Source organism: Vanessa cardui, chromosome 10, assembly GCF_905220365.1.
Source record: "Vanessa cardui chromosome 10, ilVanCard2.1, whole genome shotgun sequence".
In the NCBI taxonomy this organism is placed as follows: Eukaryota; Metazoa; Arthropoda; class Insecta; order Lepidoptera; family Nymphalidae; genus Vanessa; species Vanessa cardui.
The window spans coordinates 10,153,580-10,179,146 of NC_061132.1; the positions used below are offsets into that span (position 1 = coordinate 10,153,580).

General features: G+C 33.1%; 2 protein-coding genes across 2 annotated transcripts in view; one reads left to right on the forward strand and one right to left on the reverse strand.

Moving 5' to 3' along the window:
* Positions 1-785: 785 nt before the first annotated feature.
* Positions 786-5,378, reverse strand: LOC124532907 (crossover junction endonuclease EME1). The gene is made up of 11 exons (XM_047108023.1): positions 5,187-5,378; positions 5,005-5,073; positions 4,699-4,773; positions 4,411-4,538; positions 3,820-3,993; positions 3,196-3,368; positions 2,845-2,918; positions 2,435-2,540; positions 1,765-1,847; positions 1,281-1,393; positions 786-981 (listed from the first exon to the last, which is right to left on the reverse strand). Exons 1-11 carry the CDS (start codon positions 5,275-5,277, stop codon positions 826-828), a joined length of 1,242 nt encoding a protein of 413 aa, XP_046963979.1. The 5' UTR covers positions 5,278-5,378; the 3' UTR covers positions 786-825.
* A 1,834-nt stretch (positions 5,379-7,212) lies between these two features.
* LOC124533153 (nucleoredoxin-like) overlaps positions 7,213-25,567 on the forward strand; it is a 60,257-nt gene continuing 41,902 nt past the window's right edge. Inside the window, exon 1 of the mRNA XM_047108318.1 lies at positions 7,213-7,914. Coding sequence (XP_046964274.1) covers positions 7,552-7,914 — 363 coding nt within the window. The 5' untranslated portion in view covers positions 7,213-7,551. The remainder of the gene's footprint in view (positions 7,915-25,567) is intronic.

Genomic DNA, 25,567 nt, shown 5'->3' on the forward strand with positions numbered 1-25,567 from the left:
GCCAGCTGTTTATTATAATTATTAGTGACAACACGGTAATATTATTTAAAGGTCTAATTACTAACATCGAAATAAAATAATCAATAATGTGAGATGTTGTTTAATATTCTGCATCTCGTACACAAATTAAATTTCTATTTTCATTTGTTAGGACTAATTTAATTTAAAAAAGATGATTGATTGATGATTGATGATTTACAAATTAAATATCTTGAGGTAATTCCATTCGAAAAAGGAATAAAGATGAATAAAGGCCATTGCACAGTGACAAAATTAAGAAATAAGAAACAAATTCCCACCGCGACGGAAATTTTATTCTTATTTATTATTTTTGAATTATGAATTGATTAAAGGTGCTGCCATCGTTGGATTCCGCTATTCCTTATTCCTTATCTCTTATACCTTATTTTTTTCATTGCGTAATGGGCTTAAAGCTTAGATTTACATTATTCCATGCATAGAAGTAAGGAGTGGGGTGATGGTGTTTGGGTATTAAATGTATATATATATAATGAGGAATAAACTAATAAATTATTATTATTCTTTTGAATTAAAAATAACAGTTTATTTGTACATATTATAATATATGTTTTAATTTTTATAATACCTATTGTATTCGATTCACTGTTTTTTGGTACATGTAACTTCGAAGTGTAGTGTTAATAAATAAAATGAATTCTTAAACTCTTTTCATTTCATTTGAGTTGACGCAAGAGATCAAACACTGAACTGAAGCGCAGTCTAATTTTTATAGTCCTATAATATTCAGTAATAAAATGTGAGGATTTTAATGAAAATAAGTTTATTCAGTCATTTAAATATAAATCAGTCTAATAAAGTGTTTCCATCTTCAGCGGTAAACAAAGTATGCAATTTTCTGGCAAACTCAGGGCCGATACGTCGTGCCTTAGAACCAGGGACGCCTGCTCTCGCAACTCCAACATTGGCTAATTCTGTTACGCCAGTTGGTGTTTGGAGACTCTGAAAAACATTTTTTGAGATTTATTCAGCACAGTATTATAATTAAAACAGTTTTTCACATTTTTTTTGCTTTGCACCGTTAGCAATATTAAATCATCCCTTCAAACCGAAACACAATAATACTAAGATTGCCGTTTTGCAGTGGAAGATAATATCATGAGTGGGAGTGGTGATTCGGTGCCTTCTCCGAAAGACTTGAAATAAGTGGATAAAGAAATACACTAAAACAATAATTTAAAAAAGAGTCAGTAAATGACAAATATCTATAAAGTAAATAATAGTTGCCAGATTAAAAATACCTCATATAATGCTAGTGGTGTTTTGTACTGTGCACATAATGCTCTAGATGTTTCCAGACTGGACAATGGTAGAATAGCAATCATCTGTTGCCATAATCTGCTGAGACCATTGCCTGAAATTTAAAAGGTGTAGGTATTTTTTTTTATTTTTTTTTCTCAAATCAAAAAAAGATGTTTCTATGATTGTAATTATATAGACAAAAATAATAAGCCACAGAATAGGTATCAAACAAGTAATTACTTGTTATTACTTATTTGAGTCACCTTATACTATTATTTTTTAGATCTTAGTAAGTTGGTGAATTTTGATATTAGCCATACTTTCACTTTGCCGTTGAACAACAACAAAATTATTGATGTTTTTGTTCATACATTACATGTTAAACAACATTTTATAATGTCATGGACAACAATAGAGCTAATTTTTAGATAATAACATTATGAAATATGTCTTGACTTTCTACATATTGCAACGATTTTTTACCATCTTTGTCTACCGCCACACATTTCTTATTGTCGCCTCTCATGTAAAAATCTGCCTGTTCGTCTAATGCTCGTTTCGATTTTCTGAAAAAAAAAAACATTTATATAACAAAGTGCTACATATAATGACACATATTATGGACATACGTAAAAGGAAATAGACGTTCTAGTAGACTTTCAGGCAGCTGAGGTATTGCTGACAATAGGTATAACTTCAATCTGTCTCTGTACCAAACTTCAGTAAGTTAAAAAGGCTTTCGCATTTATAATATTAGGAATATAGTACCCATTTCATAAATTTTCAATGCACTGGTACCATGAAAATCAAAATTATCATATAATACATATAGACCTATAGATAATTAAACTGGCTCACTCAATCTTTTCACTGGCACAAAGCTATATACCTTATATTATCATTATATAATAGAAATGATAATGTGGCAATAACAACTACTAAAGAAAGCATTAGTACATCCGAAGTCAGCACATCAGTTACCTCTATTACCTAAATGTCACGCCCAATTTATTATATATACAAGATGCCTAACACAAAATCTGTGATGGCCCAATGAGAGTAATCAGAGAACCTAAACTAAACTTAATATATGAAGTTTGTACTTTAAATGTTTCTCATTAAGATAAAATAAAAATGTTTCAAAAATATATACTTATAGGGTTCCTCAGCAATAGCCTTTGTGAACTGAGCGATGGTAAGAGCCACTTCATTTGGAGTGTTCACTATTATTGTGTCGCAATTCGCACTCACTAACAGATCTGAAATTGAGTAATAACGTCAAAGAGCTTGTTAAGTTATGTGTAGGCGAGCTGGGCAAGTACAAGGCACGAGCATACATACCCCCTTAGTAAATCATATAAATCAAGATCTTTATCAAATGAAAGCCATTCTTATTTAAATTATTCATATCAGAGATTCATATTACATATGGCATCATTATGACAACCTTCTCAACTTACTATAAGAAAGATATAATTCAACAATGTATTTTAATCTCTTTAAAATATAAAGTAGTCAATTTTCAGTTATGTCTTTTTACTAATCAAAGCAAAACAATCACACCTGTTATAGCTTTCTCCAGATCAATTTCGGTTATAAGTTTCTGCCTGCTGTTTGCTGTCTTACGACCAGACGTTCTGCAAAAATAATAAGCAAAAAATAAGTAAAAGGAATGACATATGTTAATATATTTTTTTTTTAAGTTTTTCATGACTACTATAAATAGCAAATTAATGTAACTCAATGAAAACTATTTCACTTATATCCACATTTTAGTTATATAAAGTAAACCTTTTAAGTGAACTACTTTTAATTAATTCATACAATATTATAAGCTTAATTTATACTGAACACAAGGATTACAGCTTAAAAAATACTTATATGATATAGTCTTAACATTTCGTAACTATTTACTTGAAATATTCCTTAACACCAAACAGTACTAGGGTAAGTTCGCAACCCGCCAACTCCTTGACTCTACGCACATTATCTGCGAGAGTGTGCGATGCGACCAGACTCTCCACATCTACAGCCGTTTGTATGTAGAGACCGTGAGAACATCTCTGCTTGGAGGGTGTCAGTTGTACCTAGAAATACAAAAAAGTTTGCATTACTCAACAAATACAGCTTGTAATAAGAGTACAGCTCTGAGCTAGAGGAGTGCCCAGTATGTTAGGTATCAAGAAGCACCGAGAAAAAACAGTTACTCTTTTCTGATGATTTCTATGACTTGTGATTTACAAGTATTTACATAGAAATCTATTTTCCTTACTTTTTTCCTTTTATTAATGTATTACTGTAACCAACTGAGTTAAACTAATTAGGGCCTAGGCAGGTGCTGGCAAAAAGACTACTTCGAACATTTCCAAATTACTGCTCGGCATGGAACACCAAACCTTGGATACCCACTTAAGTAACCAGTATCAAAGTCCGATACACAAGGTCAAAAGAAAAGGTAAACTAAGTTGTATAGGGATTTTGTAATTGGAACCTAGCTATCATTTCCTGTATACCATTATACTTCATATCATATCTTACCACTCCATCGTTGCTCGTCAATGTTGGTGGTACTGTTCTGTTCCACAGCACAAGTGCAGTATCACACAGTGTGGAGGAAGTCTTCAGCCGTGCTCCACATGCACTCACCTCTCGTTGTATGTCTGCACAAAACCAGGTCTCGAGCAGTACTGGATGAATTTCTACAGTCATGTGCTAGAAATATTTAATAAATATAACAATTAATTAATATCTAATTTATTAAGTCTAATGAGACTAGTTTAGTTTATTATTAGCTTAACTTAATTGTAAAATGGCGATTCAAAAGTGCTTGTAAAAGCCTACTTGAATTATGTTTATTTTGATTTGATTTGATTTTTATTTTACCCTGCTTCATAAAAAGTAATTGAAATTGTAAAAATAGTATTTTCATATTCTTTTAGTTCATAGTTCAAGTTTTAGTTGTAACATTCTTTGCTTAAAACATAAAATTGCTTAATGTTAGCCTTTGTCAAGAAGCCATAAGATTAGAAGAGTTCATTTAATACAATACTATAGTGTATATATTACTTGACATATAAAAGTGGATCCACTAACTTACATATCAATATTATTTATATTTAATTATCTAACCTTAATGCACTCTCCAGGTTTAAATATTTTATTAGCATTTTGGGCTGCTTTTCTTTCTTCAGCCAACTGTTTCTTTAAAGCATGCCTTTCTTTTGCTGTGGTTTTCTTAACTTCACGGTCAACACAGTCTGTAAAAATATAAATATAAATATTCTTGAATCTTTAAATTTGGCATAGAAATACTCAGTCTGGAATATAATATAGGATAATTTTGTCTCAGAACACAGTACACTTGCAATATAAATTACTTAATCTATGCATACATTTGTTTAAAAATATATTTCTTACCATTTTTTCTTCCCCGCTTTTTGTTAGAGCTACAACTAACACCACTTGATGATACAGATTGTTCAATGTCTGTCCCTAGAATAATAAACAAAAATAATAGTTTGAAATATAAGATTAGCAACATGAAATAGTTTTGTAATTGAGAGATTTATTAAAGAGAAGAAATATCACAAACACAAGTAATATACTTAGTAATATAAATATATAAGTTATGATTTTTATTGTGATTTACTTATTTAAACCTTTTTACTCTATATCATAAACAATAAAGGAGATAAAGTTGGAGTTGTAGTTAATAGTACTTACCTGACTTTTTACTAATTTTTTCGGAGTCATCGCTAATTCCACTTGCGGAAAAATATGGTTCTACCTCCTCTGTAAATCATTATTCATAAATAAAACCATATAATAACATATTGTATTATTAGATTGATTTTGTAAACCGGTTTCTAGTAGTAGTATTAATAAATATAACGTCTAAATTTTACCTTCTAAATCTATTACCGTTGAAGGCACTGTCGGCGACCAATACACTGGTTCTGTGTCTTCACAAGATAAATCAATTGTATCTATATCCATTATATACTCAGTCTATATTTTGTTTTTTATTTTAATTATAAATTTTAAATATTAGCGCTAGAAATCGGTTATTTATTAAATTTATGTTGACTTTTGAGTTTTGTTTAATGTTTACAATTATTGACTGACAGTGATAAATGACAGCTGAAGAAAAGTGTGGCTATCGCCTGAAAACTTAACACAAATAAACAATATTTTTACTATCTTCCAACCACAAAAGAAGACGCAATAATACACTTAGTCGAGATATTGAAACTACGAAAAATATTGAAATGCGAAAAAATTGCGTCCTGAATTTATTTTTAAAGGGCATACCTAAGTCGTTTTCGGAACTTCGGAAATAAAATAATTGTGCATTATAATATCTAAAATATTATAAACAAATCACATGACATCTAAGGTTTGCTTATTATCGGTATTTACACAGTATAGATAATAGATTGTACATATATATTATTTGTTAACATACTTTTATTATTCAAACAAATTAACCAAAAAAGTTTTATTTACTGTCAAATAAGATATACGAAAAAAGATCATTATAACGCAATAAATTTTGTATTGAATTAATTTAGATTCATTAAAAATGTGCATAACATATGCACTGAGTTAGATACCGCTTACATGAACATGATAACTTAATAATAATTATTATAGGCATAATGTAAAAAAGTAGCTGAATAAAAATTAATTCTATAAAACAGCTGTACAAAAAGATCAGCCTTATTAGTACGTTAATATATAATACTAAAAATAAACCTTCTCAAAACTGCCCTTTGAAGTGGATACTAAGAAGTCTTAACAAAATGACTGCTAAAAATAATTGAATTCGTCAATACCCGAAAAAATTTTATTTGCAATTGTTAATTAATTATTTAACGATTTTAATTAAAGTAAATATGTATTTTAATAATACAAAGGAATGAGAACGGACTACAAAACCCGCACGCTACTATTGATTTCACATAAATCCGTCACATAAATCATGTTCACATTTCAGGCACGTCTCCAGTCTCCTTGGCAGTACAGTAACCATTGACCTCTTACAAGTACTTTCGTTTCTAACAGCGAAACATAGTTAGGTACACAAAAAGAGGCATATCTTTTATTCTATTTTTTCATTTGAAACCTTTGTTTATTATACCTCTTTTTGTTATTTAATAAGATTAAAATTAATTTTTGAAAATATATTTTTTTATATAAATGCAATATTTCATTAAAAATAAACAAATAACAAAACACGTATAGGGTAGAACTTTAATGGTGTTTATATTAAAAAAGTATAAAGAAGTTCGATTGGTTATCATTTAAAATTATGTTTCTTATTATTATAATCAAAGTTGGAAGGTACAGGAGGGGTATGAAAAAGAAACATAAGACTTTTTGCCCTTGCGTTGCCCTTAGCCAGGGATTGTTTCAAACCTGGCTGAATTAATTCAAACCTTTTGCAATCTGAACTCTACGTGAGATATGAGAGACGGTCAAAGAATAATCATGTACTTTCGATTCGGTTAATACCTACACGGGATAAAAACTACAATGGCAGTAAAGAATTTTATTAAAATACGTATAATATATATACTCGAAATAAATAAATAAAAATAATATTGAAAAGAAAGTAAAAACATAATTTAATATTTACTTACAGCTAATCTCATGGTTAAAAAAGGACATAGAGCTAGAATGACAATGTTAATACTCGATTATATTTTTTATGAATAAATTAAAATGTTGCTTAGGTATTAGGAATCACTAATATTGAATAATTTAATTAATACCAAAAATGTAATAATTTATAAATATAATAATAATAATATTAACAAAATATAATAATTATTTATTTCTTTTGAAGAGCAAAAGGTAAATACATGTCGTTGTTCTATGACGGAGGGTTCCCTCATTTTCCCTCCACCTCCAGTTCGTCTTTGTTTACGAGGGCGTTCGGCCGTTGCTCCGCGTGCATGTGCCGGGCACGCTTCTCGAATTTTAAAAATAAAACTTATTTAACGCGTACACGTATCCTGTTCCTTTACATAACATTCCGCGATACTTAAAAAAATCGATGATTCATTGTATTATTTCATCATTTTACGATTGAGTTTTTACAAATTGTATTATTATTAGACATGTTTTAAATAAATACTTAACATCGAAACCAGTCGCGTCAAGATATTCGAACGCATACCCAGAAAAATAAACAATCAGAATCCGTACGTTAAAAATGTGAGACGCTTTAGTAATTAAAAAAAAAAGAATATAAAAAAAATTACAGAGATGGATTGGCGCGAAAAACTTTTTGGTCGCTTTCTCGTCAAGTGCGATTCGCCGGGCACGAAAAACGGCAAATTTGAAAATGTGGCGACTTTAGAAGCATTATCCGACTGTGTCGAGGATGGGGAGGGTGCTGTGTGCGGTATTTATTTTTCGTTTGCAAACATTAGTGACACTAGTGACGATTTCGGGGTTCGCCTGGAAGAGGTGTACAAGAGAGTGTTCCCTAGATTGAAGGTCGTGGAAGTAGTGCTGTGGGCTCATGTCGGTACTCCCGAGGGTCCAGTTGAAAGAGAAGCGGGCTTTCGACGAAGCTTGACTGGGAAACCATGGTTTGCTGTGCCTTTTCATGATGTTGATACAAAGGTAAGAATTTTTTTAGTAGCAGTCTGATTGATCATATTAAACAATTTTATTTTACGTATTATTTAAATATTTACTATGGTAAATATAGATTTGATATGTGCACACTATAGCCTCTACGTAAGTACGGTAGTACTTGCAAAAAATCTAAATTAGGCACATATTTGATACCTTTTTTTATTGATAATCCTAACTTTTTAAAATTAGCTGACAAAGGTCTAACCACATTCATGCCAATACTTAAAAAAAAAATTAAAAAAATCAGCGCCTACTAGCAATAAAAGTAAATACCGCTTAATCTAAGCATTAGATATAAAATTATATGAATAAAATAAATCAATTAGATTAGTAAGGAATTATATTACCATAATACGCTGTTTCTCCCCCTTTCTGAGTCGCTACCCTTATACTACTCGTACCCTCGTATTTTGCATTAAACTAATTTTAGCCCACGCAACGTAAAGATTTGTTTGATGTATTTTCTTATTACTAGCAAAACATACCCCGTAAAAGCTTTATAAATTGTATTCTATAATCTATGTATATAAAAACGCAGCACCACTCACAGATTAATCACAAAATATCACAATCTTGAAATTTGGCGGGTTCCTTATAGGATGTAGACTTCCGCTAATAATGGATTTGACGAAACTCCGAACCAAAATAGTTAGTCGTGTTTGTTGGTTTGTGTTTTGTAAATTTCGCGCGAAAGCCGCAGGTTTAATTAGTTTTATTATATACCTTATAATATATATAAAAAAAAACGCAGAAACGTGCGAATTTTTCTTGTAAAGCATGAAATCTAATATGTAAATCATAAAAAACGAGCGAACATTCTCGGTAGCTTGCTTGATGATGTATTAACAAAAAGACGTGTCGATTCGCATTACCGGGAATTTTCATTTGCTTTTGTAGTTTTGTCTATTGTTTCATATTCTGAGATATATATAATATACATGTTCTCATGTTTATTATAAATGACTTATATCAATTTTTATACCTTAAATCGTCTCATATCATACTCACAAACAGGTTGACCAAATGCCCTCAAAATACAGAATGATAACAACCATCTTCTTTAAAGTCGGTTAAGAATATGATCGTTCTTAAGAATGAGAGATGATTATCACACTATATTATAGTATACTCCACTATTTATGTTTTTATGTAAGTACAAAAAAAAACTAGCACACTGTATAATTTTGCACATTTTATATTATAATAAATCTAAAAGCAAAACTAATAAATTAAAGTATTATCTGTTTCAATATAGGCTTTTTTTAATTGATCTTTCTAGTGTATGTACATATATGCCCATTTAAAAAGTACAAAATCGTAGTATAAGAGATCAAATATAAAACTAAGGCCTCAAATAATGTTACCATATTTGTCAAAATAAACACTAATATTTTTGTTTAACGGTAAAACTAACAAGCAGAGATAACAAGATTTTCAGAAATAGGCCCTTAAGGGCCGTTAAATAGGGAGGGGATGACATCTTAACTTTTAAAGTGCAAAATTCATTGAATATACCAAAGTATCTCAGTATGTATTGCAAATAACGTAATTATAATGTTACTTTGCTTTGAAACTATTTTAATAATAGAATAATGAAATTACTAATAATGGATATGTCACTTGGTATGTTCTCCTTCTTTTTTATAAACAGAACGAAACCATGATATGTTTTTAAATGATTTATTTTAACAAATTATAATATTCAAATATACCAATTAGCAAGGTTGGGCACGAACCTTCTTAGTATGTTATGAATTCTTAGAATTAGAAAAGTGAGACCTTCGTCCACCATGCTAGTCAAGTGCTGGTTGACATAAAAGTCTCTACACTAGATAAACGATTAATTTTTTTGTTTTTCTAATATGCATTTTTATTAGATTTTTTTATGAATTAGATAGGCTGACGAACAAATGGGCCACCTCATGGTAATTCGTTACCACAGCCCAAAGACAATTTAAGAAATATTAACCATTTCTTACATCGCCAATACGATAACCTAGAAATTAAGAAGTAATGTCCCTGGTAACTGTAGTTACACTGGCTCACACATCCATCGAACGTTAACACAACAACACTGAGTACGGCTATTTGTCTGTAGAATATCTGATGAGTGGTTGGTTGCTACCCAGAAGAAACTTGTAAAAAGCCCTACAAACAAGTAAATTAATCAAAGCGTTAAAATATCAATATGGCAGTGGATTTATTTGACAAGCTGAATTTTATGAGGTGAAGACGCGGGATCCGTTGTTATTTTTATCCGTTGTTATAAAGCAAATCGTGATATTACATATAAAATCTTTATTATTCCGTAATAAACGCACGAAGTCTTGCTGCCTACGGTTTAATGAAGCACTTACAAAATAATTGCGTAAATAACGTCAACAAAACCATCAACCCCTTGGCCATAATTCAATTTGAAGCCGGATATTCATTAATTTAATTCATTAGGGTCTTTTGTATGACTTTTTCCAGTTATTTAACAACTTCATAACGATAATTCATTTTGTAACGTAACTATAGTCCACATATTAATGCAATTTAAGTTTTTGTTTTTGTGCTGACTCTAAACCTAATAGCGTGTTGCTTTCCTGACTAAAGCTGCATAATATGTGATATGGTTAGCATTACAAATTATGTGCCTCGTTGAACTACTTTGTAGAAAAATATTTAAAAAGTACTTCCTAAACTGAAAAATACCATGTAGTTTTTACGTTTAAAGATTACTGTATAGTTAGCATTCGTATATTTCTGGTGTAATAAATTTTAAGGGATACAAGACTGAAAAAATATTTATTTAAAGGCAAGTGTTGTCCATAGAATACAATCCGACAATGGTAACTTAATTATGTAAGAATGTCTCTTGTATTATTATGTCTCGCTTCTTCCAGTTATTTTATTTGGTTCGGCTGTTCAGCTGACCTCTCATCTAATTAACGAGCTGTTCTTAGCTTGGACTGCCTCGGCCATTGAAACATAGCTAACGTTTTGACAAAGCTTTGTTATTGAATTATCTTCATTACAGATTTAATATATACAGTTCTTAAAAATCACAAATACACATGACATGGCTAAAAATATAAATAGAAAGCATTTTTTATTCAAAGATTTTAACTATACGTCCAAATCTGTTTAGGTGCGTGAAAGTTATCGTGGAATAAAGAAACTGACATGGGTACATATTTTGACACTGGAAAACATTACGTTACTTTATGTGTGTAATTAATTAGGAAGACGCTTTTTAGACAATTTAAAATTTAAACAAATGTATATGTTACTTTTTTATTAAATTTCTCGTAATATATGTTTTAAGCCGAGATGGCCCAATGGTTACAACACGTGCATCTTAACCGATGATTTCGGGTTCAAACTCAGGCAAGCACCACTATATATGTGTGCTTAATTGTGTTTATAATTCATCGCGTCCTCGGCGGTGATGGAAAACATCGTGAGGAAACCTGCATGTGTCTTATTTCATCGAAAATTTGCCACATGTGCATTCCAACAACCCGCATTGGAACAGCGCGGTAGAATATGTTCCAAACCCTCTCCTTAATGGGAGAGGAGGCCATTAGTCCAGCAGTGGGAAATTTACAGGTTGTTACTTTACTTTTTTTTACTATGTTTTTCCGATAAAGATTTATACACAATGTGTAAAAACAATGTTGAATCGAATTAAACCACATGTAAGACAGCACCTCATCGCATTTCGTTAATTAAAAATACAATTCGCAGGTGGTTAAGTTCCTTTGTTCTCTCCGATCATTATGTATTGAAATACTCATTTATTTTTTGCAATTTTGTTTTTGTAATTATAGAGAATCAATTGGTCAATGCTCGTAACGTACATGTTACCAATAACTGAAAGTCTACTTTGGTATAAGTATTTATATTACTATTTATAGATTTATTTCGTTCTCCAACAGTTTTTTATGACATGGGTAACGGCTGGCTAATGAGCCAATTGATGGTAAGTGGTCATCACCGCACAAAGAGAAAAATTATAAAGAAATGTTTAATAAATAAGTAAACACCAAAAGCTACTTAATTTTATAAACTGAGCATTCATTACGCTTTTTTATAATAGATGAAAGCGTGTCGCAACCACTGTCCAGAGTTGAATATTTTCCAGTTGTTAGGTATATTGCCGAAATATACGTGATATAGAAACATTCTGACCAAGTTTTGTTTCCGTTAGAGTGTAAAACATATGATTAGTCCTTCTGAATAGAAACCACCCACTCATCACCAACAAACCGCAACAGTTTATTACCGTTGTACCAGGTTGAAGGTTGAGTGATTTTGAGACATCTTAGTTCCCAAGGCTGATAACGCATTAGCAATGTAAGACATTGTAAATATTTTTTACAATTCTAATATAGGTGGTTGTCACTAGCCATTCATTTAAAATGTTAATTTAAATTATTATATTTCACTAGTTCTTGCCAGCGGCTTCGCTTGCTTTGTAGGGGTTGTTTTTCGTGCGATAGGCAAAAGAATATCCTATGTCCTTCCTATAAGTTCAAGTTTGCTTTACAACAAATTTCATCAAATTCGGTTCATTGGTTTGGTCATGAAAGAGCGTCAGACAGACATAGAGACAGATTTACTTTCACATTTCTAATATCAGTATAGATTTACATTTCTTTATTTGACTGGTAGATCTTAAAGCCTAAGCAAGTCTCGTCTATGTAGATGTCACCCTCTACTCATCAGTTATTCTACCGCAAACAGTGATAGGTTGTATTGCTGCGTTTCGGTTTCAAGGGTGACTAAGCCAGTGTAATTAGAAGCTTATGGGATATAACATTTAATTCATGGTTAACGGCAAAAGAGGGTATAAAATATACTCGTGAGTATATATTATGATTGTTAAAAAAATTGGTACTTCTGGCATTTACCAAATCAATCTTTATTTTTACTTGCGTCCCCCGGACTGTTTGCCCGGGGTAGCCTTAAAAATGTATATAAAAATACAAAAAACATAATTTACTAGTAGTTGTCGTCTGCCGCTACATACACGTTTTAGGGGTTGGCTGTCAGAGGTTATATATAAAAAAGTACCAAATATGGTTCAATAGTTTTGCAGAGTACGGTTGTACAGACAGATAATTTCGCATTTATATTATTAGTATATATTTGGATTATGTTATATTATTAGTATGTATTGAAGTAATTCAAGGAACTAAAGATTTCTTTTATAAATCATAGTAATTAGATTAAATACTAAGTAAGTAGTTTTCCATTTTTACTTTGTAGTTAATAAAATCAACAGTGATAATAACAAAAACAAGAAATATTTCATTCATAAAATATCGCGATCGTCCTCATGAAGAGCATGAACAAAATTAATTACATTACTTGCCAACATAACGAATAATAATATTAATGCGGAGAGAGAGACGTCAGCTGCAAAATACGTGTTTTGGATTAATTAAATGTGTGTTAGGTTACGCAACGTTGAACTATAAAATCGCTATTACATTTAAAACCTCTGTTCATAACGCACGTACGACTTACTTTGCTTATGTGAACTTAACACGAAAATTGGGTAAGGCTGAATTATTTTTACCAAACAGATACTTAAATATACATTGGGAAAATTTTCAAAAAAAAATCTATATGACGAATAAAAAATTCACAGCCTCTTTATTATAAATTTTATGAATCCAAAGCACTATTTCAATAGAAGAAGGAACAAAGATTTACTTATATAGACTTAAATTATATAGTCTTCAGTTTAACATATTACATACCCATGTAATTTGCTAATACTTGGGCTATATTATGCACCACAAAGAGTTCTAATAGTAGAATTTATTTGCATAAGAAGTATTTACATTAAGGCCTTAATTATATCCGTACAAATATAAATTAAAAACAGTTACTATACCTATAAATCATGACCGCGTGGAATGGCAAGAATGCTAACAGCATTTCCGCGTTGAGTCGCAATTTCGATTCGAAATAACAGTTCTTAGTTTAAATTTATATTTGTTAAATACTATGCTATTCCATACTACGTATTACTTACTTAATATAGATTTTCAAGATCTCGACCAATTATAACATGTCAATTCCAAATCAAAGTATTATATTTGTTTTTGGTCCTTTTTCGATCGGTATACGTGGAAAAAATGCTAATTTTATTTGCAAGTTTTGCCATCCGAACACATTTTAAAATTGTTATGTTTTTTTATATAAAATATTTTTTACAGGTAGTACAATTTATTATGAATGAAATGTTAAAGCAGTATACAGATTTTTTAATTAATTTAAAAATGTTCCATCACTATGATGTGATTGGGAATTCTTTAGTGCTTTCATAAATATGAAAAATATTTATTTAAAGGCAAGTGTTGTCCAAAGAATACAATCCGACAATGGTAACTTAATTATGTAAGAATGTCTCTTGTATTATTATGTCTCGCTTCTTCCAGTTATTTTATTTGGTTCGGCTGTTCAGCTGACCTCTCATCTAATTAACGAGCTGTTCTTAGCTTGGACTGCCTCGGCCATTGAAACATAGCTAACGTTTTGACAAAGCTTTGTTATTGAATTATCTTCATTTCAGATTCAATATATACAGTTCATATAAATCTCAAATATACATGACATGGCTAAAATATAAATAGTAAGCTTTGTTTATGTAAATATTTTAGCTATACGTCCAAATCTGTTTAGGTACGTGAAAGTTATCGTGGAATGAAGAAACACACATGGGTACATAATTTGACACTGGAAAACATTACATTACTTTATGTGTGTAACTAATTAGGGAGACGCTTTTAGGCAATGTAAAATTTAAACAAATATAAATGTTACTTTTTTATTAAATTTTTCGTGACATATGTTTTTCGAGCTCAGATGGCCCAGTGGTAAGAACTCGTGCATCTTAACCGATGATTTCGGGTTCAAACCCAGGCAAGCACCACTATATATGTGTGCTTAATTGTGTTTATAATTCATCTCGTGCTCGGCGGTGAAGGAAAACATCGTGAGGAAACCTGCATGTGTCTTATTTCATTAAAATTGTGCCACATGTGCATTCCAACAACCCGCATTGGAACAGCGTGGTGGAATATGTTCCAAACCCTCTCCTTAATGGGAGAGGAGGCCATTAGCCCAGCTGTGGGAAATTTACAGGCTGTTACTTTACATTTTTTTATATATTTTTTCCAATATAGATTTATGCGCAATGTTTAAAAACAATGTTGAATCGAATTAAACCACATGTAAGACAGCACCTCATCGCATTTCGTTAATTAAAAATACAATTTGCACGTGGTTAAGTTCCTTTGTTCTCTCCGCTCATTATGTATTGAAATACACATTTATTTTTTGCAATGTTTGTTTTTATAGTTATAGAATATCAATCGGTCAATTCTCGTAATTTATATGTTACCAATAACTGAAAGTCTACTTTGGTATAAGTATTTATATAACTATTTATAGATTTATTTCGTTCTCCAACAGTTTTTTTTGATATGGGTAACGGCTGGCTAATGGGCCAACTGATGGTAAGTGGTCATCACCGCACATAGAGAAAAATTATAAAGAAATGTTTAATAAATAAGTAAACACCAAAAGCTACTTAATTTTATGAAGTGAGCACCTCATTACGCTTTTTTGTAATAGATGTCCAGAGTTAAATATTTCCCAGTTGTTATATAGCCGAAATATACGTGATACAGAAACATTCTGACCAAGTTTCGTTTCCGTTAGTCTAACACATAAGATTAGTACTTCTGAGTAGAAACCACCCACTCATCACCAACAAACCGCAACAGTTTATTACCGTTGTACTAGGTTGAAGCTTGAGTGAGCCAGTGTGAGGCATAAGAAACATCTTAGTTCCCAAGGCTGATAACACATTAGCAATAAGACATTGTAAATATTTCTTACAGCGCTAATATAGGCGGTAGTTGTAACCAACCATTAGAATGCAAGTGTAGTCCGTTTACTTATTAAAACATATAATATGTATGTATAAGTCAATTGAACCACCAATTGGAAGAAGGGAATAAACGCCGCTTTTCGACATATCCACTTTATACACTCTTACATTTTTTAGACGTAGGGCTAAATATTATACATTTAAGGCAGGTCAGTCGGTGAATAAATCAGGATTGATATTTTCTTAATAATCATTGATGTCCTATGAGTTTATAAGTTGAAAGCAAAAAGTTATGAAGTTCTTTTTTATTATCTCTATTCCTATTTTTTGGATTTATTCCCTTCTTCCAATTGGTGGTTCAATTTAAAAAAAAATCTTTCAAATTATTAAAGACTAGTTGTTGCCCGCGGCTTCGCTTGATTCGCTTTAGGGATTGGTTGTCATGTTATAGGCGAAAAAAGCAGTTTTCTTCTTTGGAATTTGAAGTTTGCTTCACAACTAATTTCATCAAATTCGGTTCATTGGTTTGGTCATGAAAGAAAGAAAGACAGACAAAGTTACTATCACATTTATATTATTAACATAGATATACATTTCTTTATTTGACTGGTAAATCTTAAAGCTTAAGCAAGTATCGTCTATGTAGATTCCACCCTCTACTCATCATTTATTCTACCGCAAACAGTGATAGGTTGTATTGCTGCGTTTCGGTTTCAAGGGTGACTAAGCCAGTGTAATTAGAAGCTTATGGGATATAAAATTTAATTCATGGTTAGCGGCACAAGAGAGTATAAAATATACTCGTGAGTATATATTATGATTGTTAGTAAAAAATACATTACATACATTCTTAGTGCATTTACCAAATCAACCACTATTTTTACTTGCGTCCCCCGGACTGTTTGCCCGGGGTAGCCTTAAAAATATATATAAAATACAAATAACATAATTTACTAATAGATGTCGCCCGCAGCTACACACGCGTTTTAGGGGTTAGCTGTCAGATGTTACATATAAAAGTACCAAATATGGTTCAATAGTTTAGCAGAGTACAGTTGTACAGACAGATAATTTCGCATTTATATTATTAGTATATATTTGGATTACGATATATTATTACTACATATTGAAGTAATTTAAGGAACTAAAGATTTCTTTAATAAATCATAGTAATTAGATTAAATACTAAGTAAGTAGTTTTCCATTTTTACTTTAGTTGATAAAATCAATAGTGATAATAACAAAAACAAGAAATTTTCATTCATAAAATATCGCGATCGTCCTCATGAAGAGCATGAACAAAATTAATTACATTACTTGCCAACATAACGAATAATAATATTAATGCGGAGAGAGAGACGTCAGCTGCAAAATACGTGTTTTGGATTAATTAAATGTGTGTTAGGTTACGCAACGTTGAACTATAAAATCGCTATTACATTTAAAACCTCTGTTCATAACGCACGTACGACTTACTTTGCTTATGTGAACTTAACACGAAAATTGGGTAAGGCTGAATTATTTTTACCAAACAGATACTTAAATATACATTGGGAAAATTTTCAAAAAAAAATCTATATGACGAATAAAAAATTCACAGCCTCTTTATTATAAATTTTATGAATCCAAAGCACTATTTCAATAGAAGAAGGAACAAAGATTTACTTATATAGACTTAAATTATATAGTCTTCAGTTTAACATATTACATACCCATGTAATTTGCTAATACTTGGGCTATATTATGCACCACAAAGAGTTCTAATAGTAGAATTTATTTGCATAAGAAGTATTTACATTAAGGCCTTAATTATATCCGTACAAATATAAATTAAAAACAGTTACTATACCTATAAATCATGACCGCGTGGAATGGCAAGAATGCTAACAGCATTTCCGCGTTGAGTCGCAATTTCGATTCGAAATAACAGTTCTTAGTTTAAATTTATATTTGTTAAATACTATGCTATTCCATACTACGTATTACTTACTTAATATAGATTTTCAAGATCTCGACCAATTATAACATGTCAATTCCAAATCAAAGTATTATATTTGTTTTTGGTCCTTTTTCGATCGGTATACGTGGAAAAAATGCTAATTTTATTTGCAAGTTTTGCCATCCGAACACATTTTAAAATTGTTATGTTTTTTTATATAAAATATTTTTTACAGGTAGTACAATTTATTATGAATGAAATGTTAAAGCAGTATACAGATTTTTTAATTAATTTAAAAATGTTCCATCACTATGATGTGATTGGGAATTCTTTAGTGCTTTCATAAATATGAATATAACACATCAGATTTTTATAATATTCTTTTCAAGCATCTTTAGTTATTCAAATGACTTAAATAAAAAAGAAATCTTTTTGACATCCCTTTTGTTTTCAAACGCATTCAGTGCATCTAACTCTGTGAAAGAAACCAGCAGTCTTCTTAAGACAAATTTAATAATTACAAAAACTGTAATTTGTTATGTCTGTCCGTTTAACTAAAATACTGAATAGAGCTTGCTTTTAGTTAGATATATTTACTTTTAATAAGTTCCTGTTACAGCACAGACATTAAATAAGAGAGCATTTTAAAATAGTCCTTTTTGATTCGAATTCACATTGAAAAGGAAACCATGTATTACCCCTTGAAACCTCGATACGTTTAAAATGTAGAAATTAATCTTCATAAATTACTATTTTGTTTACAATTTATTTCAGCGTTGTTTTATCCTTGCGCCTATATGTATCCCGTATATTTTTGGTAAAAATAAATAAACATTTTAATTATAAATACAACGCATTATCTTAATCGCGCATGCCGCAAATGTGCCAAGCTTATGACATTTTTATGGCTGCGCTCTAAAGTAGCCGTAAAATACCACCCCTACGGGGAGGGAGTGATTTAGCGCGATATGCGCCAACCCCACCTTAGACGGTATTATAGGGGGTACTTTGCGAAAGAAAACGTAGAAAATCACATCTTCCTGCTGCAGACTTGTCTTAGCATATTTTAATACTTTTTATACACATATTTATTTGTAAATTATACATACGTTATACATATAGATTTTTTTTAATGTAATACTCAGAATTTTAAAATAGCAAATTTAATATTTTATGTTATAATCGAATATATAATTTCAGCATATAAACCTTTTACATACAATCATCATTGGCCTTTTCATTGGCCTTTTCATCTATTACAGATGATTTAAGACAGTGCGTGATTATAGTGGACACTTTCGTTGGTGGCTATGCAGACCGATTCTGGAACGGCAAGACCGGCCGCATCTGGAACAGGCGTATAACGCGGCGGATGCGCCTGCTGGCATGTTATCGCTGTCCTGCTATTTGGCTCTTTTGGTGGCGAGTTTTTCGAACCACGCTGTTTCGTGTAGCTGGACCCCTTGTGCAATCCGAAGCTTCCATCGATCCCTGTCTTCCGCGAGTTTCTCCCATTCCCTATGCTCGATACCAAAGGAAGTGAGATCTCGCTTGACACAATCTTTAAAGCGTAGCAACGGACGTCCTACATTTCTCTTGGCATTCGCTACAGCGCCCAGCAAGACCTTTCTAGGTAGTCTAGAAGCATCCATACGGTGCACATGTCCCACCCAGCGCAAACGACGTTGTTTGAGGAGGGCGCTGAGACTAGGAAGTTGTGCTTTCGTTAGGATTGCTTTATTTGTGATCCTGTCCTTCCACGTAACTCCCAAGATATTGCGCACACAACGCATGTGAAAAGCATTAAGCCTGTACTCTTGTTTTGCATACGATGTCCAGGTATCTGCTCCGTACAAGAGTATGCTCAAGATACACGCTTGGTACACGAGAATTTTAGTTCGGACAGTAAGGTGGTTGTTGTCCCATACTCTTGTTCTAAGCTTCCCAAACATGGTCGCCGCTTTACCGATGCGTATATCGATCTCCGCACTAAGCGACAGATTGCTCGTTACGGTCGAACCGAGGTAGCAAAACTTACTCACTACGTCCAAGGGAATGCCATGCAGCAGTATGACTGGTTTTTCAGCAAATCCTTGGGCGAATATAAGAGTCTTCTTCGCATTGATGGACATTGAAAATAGATTGCACGCATGAGAGAATTTATCCATCATGGTTTGAAGTTCATAAGAAGACGTGGCAATGAAGGCGGCATCATCGGCAAAAAGAAGACTATCCGCGAACATATCTACTCGATTGCGCTTTGACTTTAAGAGAGCAATATTGAAGAGTTTCCCATCAATTCGTGTGTGCAGATGCACACCCTGCTGTTTGTCACCAAAGGCTACTTTTAAAAGCAATGAAAAGAAAATGCCAAACAGAGTAGGTGCCAGTACGCAACCCTGTCGCACGCCTCTGCGCATATCAAATGGTTCCGACATTTTTCCGTCAAAAACGGCAGATCCTTTCGTTTCTTCGTGGAATGATCTAATGAGTTTGAGCAGCTTTGGAGGACACCCAACTATTTCAACTCAAACAGTCCCTCTCTGCTCACGGTATCGAAAGCCTTATTTAAGTCTACAAAGGCTATGATGAGCGGCGTCTGCTGCTCCCTGCACTTCTCCTGGATCTGACGTAATGTAAAAATCATATCGGTGGTTGATCGCCCGGCCCGGAACCCACATTGAGCCTCAGGATAAACGCGATTGGCAAGACATTGTAGTTTACTAAGAATCACTCGACCTATCAGTTTACCAACGACGCTCAGAAGGGATATGCCGCGATATGAGTTGCAATCACCGCGGTCACCTTTCCCTTTGTAAAGGGTGATGATATTAGCGTCACGCATATCCTGAGGTACCGTCCCCTCGGCCCAGCACTTTATTAAGAGAGTATACATAAGCGGAGCAATAAAATCTAATTTAAGCAGCTCAGGGTAGATGTAATCTCGTCCAGGACTTTTGCCACATTTTAGTTGTTTCATGGCGGTTTGAAACTGCTCTACTGTAGGGTCATCGTCTAGCTCGTACCAGGTGGGTAGTTTTGGAATTAAAAATTTAATTTGTGGCTCAATACTAGTTGGCTGCGAGTAGAGTCCAGTGTAATGTTCGACCCATCTTTGCATTTGTCGATTACTGTCACTGATGACAGTACCATCAAGTTCTTTTAGTGGAGCAATCTTTTTAGGAACAGGACCGAGTGCTTTTTTAATTCCACCGTAAACACCGCTGAAATCACCTGAGTCTGCACATCGCTGAATAAATGAAGAGAGATCGCGCCAGTATCTGTTCGCATAGAAGCGTGAGCTGCGCTGTAGTACTGACTTGGCCTCTGTAAGTACTTTAAGAGTGGATGAAGACGGGTCCAAGCGGTGGTTAAGGGCAGCAAGTCGTTTTGACTCGAGCAATGGTTCTAGGTGCTCAATATTTTGTGAAAACCAGTCCTCAGTATTCGTTCTTCGATACCCGAAAGCTTTGCCTGCAGACTCCGTAAGAATTTCTTTGACACGATCCCATTCCTCCTGCAGTGGTGCGTTCTGGTCCCAAGACAAGGTCTTTGAGCATACCAACTCCTTAAAGGATTCAACTTTTTTGCCAATCCTGATCTGAGTTAAATCAATTTTCTTGTTTCCAGGAGTTCTAGACGAAAAGATTCTTTTGCGAACCATTGCTGTTTTTGACACTACAAGAGAGTGGTCTGTGTCACAGTCAGCGCTCTGATATGTTCGTGTATGAAGGACAAAGCGAATGTCTTTCCTTCGCGTTAGGATCAGATCCAGTTGATGCCAGTGACCCGAACGTGGATGCTTCCATGAAACTTTATGCATAAATTTGCCTTTGAAGTATGTGTTGGTAACACATATTTTGTGATTTAAACAAAACTCCAGCAATCGCTGCCCATTCTCGTTCATTTTACCGACACCATGGTTACCAAGGCAATCTGGCCAAGCGACGTTATCTTGACCGACTCTGGCATTAAAGTCTCCCAGGATGTAAAGGTGATCACTAGCAGGCACCGCAACAATGGTTTGTGTGAGTTGATCATAAAACCGATCTTTGACTTCCGATGTTGTGCTTAAAGTTGGTGCATATGCGCAGATCAAGGTAACGAAGCCACAGTTACTCAAGAGGCGAAGAACCATTATGCGCTCTGATATTCCTTGTGGTGTTTGTATCGATGAGAGTAAGTCGTTGCGCACAGCAAAACCCACGCCATTCTCGCGGTGTTCTTGCTGATCCTTGCCTACCCAGAAAAAAGTATAATGGTTTTCTTTTATAAATCCGTTTTGAGGAAGCCTCGTTTCTTGCAGGGCCGAAATTGAGATGTTGAGTCTCGCCAATTCAGCATCAATTACAGAAGTTTTGCGCAGATCTTGTGCACAGCCTGTGCCTCCGCAGGTATCCGGAAGGCCTGTCCTCATTGTGCGGACATTCCATGTTGCTAAGCGCATGGAGAAGTGTGTTTGTTTTTTATGGGTTATATCTTTCTTCTGTTTTTTTGCAGGTGAATAATTTACAGCATAGACTATCTAGGTTTTAGCTAGTATTTCCTACACCCATTGGAAATAGGTCAATGCTGAGACGGACCAATACCTTATTGGCCGGGGGCTGCCCAGCTAAAGCGGGCGGTAATTGGTCAATGGACCTACGATGGGCCCTCCCACTGTCAAGAATGACCCCTAGCGCCCACGCTTACGCCTATTAACGTAGACTTATAACTGGTAACTGCCATTCTTCGCGTTAGTTTCACCGCTGTTGGACTGCGATGGCGGAGTGTCCTCTCCACAGATGTTCACTGTCAAGCCTGGGATACTATTTAGGAAATGTAGGTTTTCCCACCTTCCTGCATTTCCCTCTCGACCTCGCCAGCTAAGCCCACAGGAGTGAGAAGTCACTACGTGTGGAGCTGGTTTGGTTGCAGGAACTAGCTCGTGCCTAACGGAGATTCCAATCCGGGCTTATTTCGAGTTTTCCTTCTCTGATGATGGCTTTTGCACGTTCCTTTTTTTTAAAAAAAAAAAAAAACTGCAAAATACGGCCAACATCCAGTACCGCAGTCGCCTCTTACGACACCTGGTACTTGAGGGTGGCACTATTCTCCTCCGCCGATGCCACACGGCACATTATTTATTACATACAATAGTCCAATGAAAATTGTATTTCTTTTTATTAATAAAAAATATTCAAATGAGAAAACATATTCGGAAATAATTAGTGAACAGTGATCCGTAAGTAGATTACGATTTAAGTAGAGACTTATAATAAAGTCAAAATTGTTAATGAACTTATTAAATAATTATAAAAAATATTATCAAGGAGAGTGTATTGATTGATATCGTTCAAAAATTATATAATAATTTACTATAACACTACTACTGACTGTAGAGTCGAAAATAATTATAAAGAGATAAGTATATCAAAATAACCGAAAAACTATAATATACAATTTTTTGACTCAAATTTTAATATTTAATTTTAATATAACGTAAATAAACAAACTCTAGGTAAGTTTTACTACACGAATACCTTCCTTTTGACTTGATTTCCGGTTACTTAATTGAGTGACACTCGGAGCTCTGCTTGGAATCTAACGACACCTCTAGACTAGTCTAGACACAGGTTCTTGTTTAAGTGCGTTACCCTTCGCTGTGTCGTATTTTGTTGTCGCTAAGTCAGCTTTTATTTAATATGTGCAAAGTGCTTACAAACATGTTTTAAGTGAAACAAAAGAATACAGACGTCTATTACGACCTAGTGGATTTAAAAACGAGGCATAAATATTTTAAAAATGTATTATGGTCTTGGAACTTATTCAAACGGTTATTTTATCGACATTTTATGATTTAAGTCGAAATTAAACGTACAATATACTTGAATTATCGACAATTAAAATTAAAAAAGTGTCTCAAGTTTTAAGGCTTATCGTCAAAACGGTACATTTCAGATAAAATATCATAAAATGATCTGATAATGGTGCATTTTTTTACTTCAGTTCACGCTTATTACGGTATCAAAGGTCAGAAGAAACTTACATATAAGCAGCTGACCTATTTGGTCATTAGCTTTTGACAACAACAAATAAAAACAAATAAGAGGCGATCGAATTTGCTGTCGCTGCATTGAAGATAAATACCTCAAACAAAATAAAGAACCGTGACTCTACTATAGATACATATAAAGTGAGACTGACCAACGCATACGCCAATAACGATTAAAATTTTACACGCCGCTGGCTGGGGCGATGCCTCGCTGCACGTGTGCAAAATATGCAACGATGGAAATAAGTCTGAAAAGACTTACTTAGCTAATAAAGCAAGTTGGTATCATGAATAATTTGCATGTACATTGAAACAACAATGCAGTCATAATAAGAAAATGACAACATTAATTTTTATTCACTGAAGTTTTAAAAGATTTTTGAAGGTTTAAGTGGAATAAGTTAAGCAAAATGTTACATGTTAAATCGAACCTATATCGGCGAAGGTGACTTAACAACAAGAGTCTCATATATTGCTTTCCTTGATAAATATAACTAAATGGAAATAATAAGTCATTCGATAATACCACAGGGACAACGGTCACACCTGCTTACAACACCGCTGCAGAAGCGATCACACTTATTGATAAAATTGTGTCTAAAATTTATCGAGCTCATTTATCCTTTACTTTAACACTGAAATAAAAGACAAATGCAAAACATTCCTGCTCAATTATGATAACGTTAACATATAAAACTAAAAGAAGACATAGGCTTACATACACAGCAAATACAATGCTTAAGAGAAGATTAATAGTCCAATTGAAATCCGTTACGTCAAAGAAAATAGTAATTTTAAACTTTTATTGAGAGGCTGTCTGAATATAAATCATTATAGCACTTTGTAAATCGAAAAAAAGTTACATCAAATGTAATTTATAATTGATGCTCCTCGGTTGAATTGATTACTATAAATGAAAAGTTCTTAATTCAAACGCATATTTAATTCACTTATAAAATTCATTATTTACTTAATACGAACGACAAAAGTTGTATCATATGTTAACATTGGGTAAAGAAATAAACAAAAGTCGAATAATTAATACACTCAATTTATAAAATTCAGACATAATAATTATTTAAAAAGCGAATGCGCTCTTTTGGCTAGTCCCAGCAACTATTAAAATTAAATTATTGTTTACAATGTCATTTAATACTATGATGCTTATCAAAATTTTTAATAATGAATTATATACAGGTTAATAAATCACCAATCACTAGAGTCGAGATGGCCCAGTGGTTAGAACGCGTGCATCTTAACCGATGATTGCGGGTTCAAACCCAGGCAAGCACCGCTGATTCATGTGTTTAATTTGTTTTTATAATTCATCTTGTAGAAATTTCATAGAAATTCTGCCACATGTGTATTCCACCAACCCGCATTGGAACAGCGTGGTGGAATATATTCCAAACCTTCTCAAAGGGAGAGGAGGCCTTTAGCCCAGCAGTGGGAATTTACAGGCTGTTGTTGTTGTTGTTGTTGTAATAAATCACCACGAAGAATATCATTGTGAGTAGTTATTATACGCTACAGAAGCTGGCGTCTATGTGCTACTTGTTAACATATTTTTATGGAAAAGTTGTATTAAAAACTTAAACTTTTTACAAGTTTAAATATTGATAAATATTGTAAAGTACCTCGGTGCGAAACGGGTGGGTTGTGTTACATTTAAAAGCTATTTCAATGAATGTACGTTCAGTTTGTTTTCTCTTGTTAGTTAGGTGTATATTATGCATAGAATTTCAAATGTTAACCGCTATTAAACATAAGC

Coding starts and splice junctions, on each gene's coding strand:
- LOC124532907 (XM_047108023.1), bottom strand. CDS start 5,277: ATGGATATAGATACAATTGATTTATCTTGTGAAGACACAGAACCAGTG. Junction 2,541..2,844: donor TCTGGAGAAAGCTATAACAG/GTGTGATTGTTT, acceptor ACTCAATTTCAG/ATCTGTTAGTGAGTGCGAAT. Junction 1,394..1,764: donor TGTGGCGGTAGACAAAGATG/GTAAAAAATCGT, acceptor TTTAAATTTCAG/GCAATGGTCTCAGCAGATTA.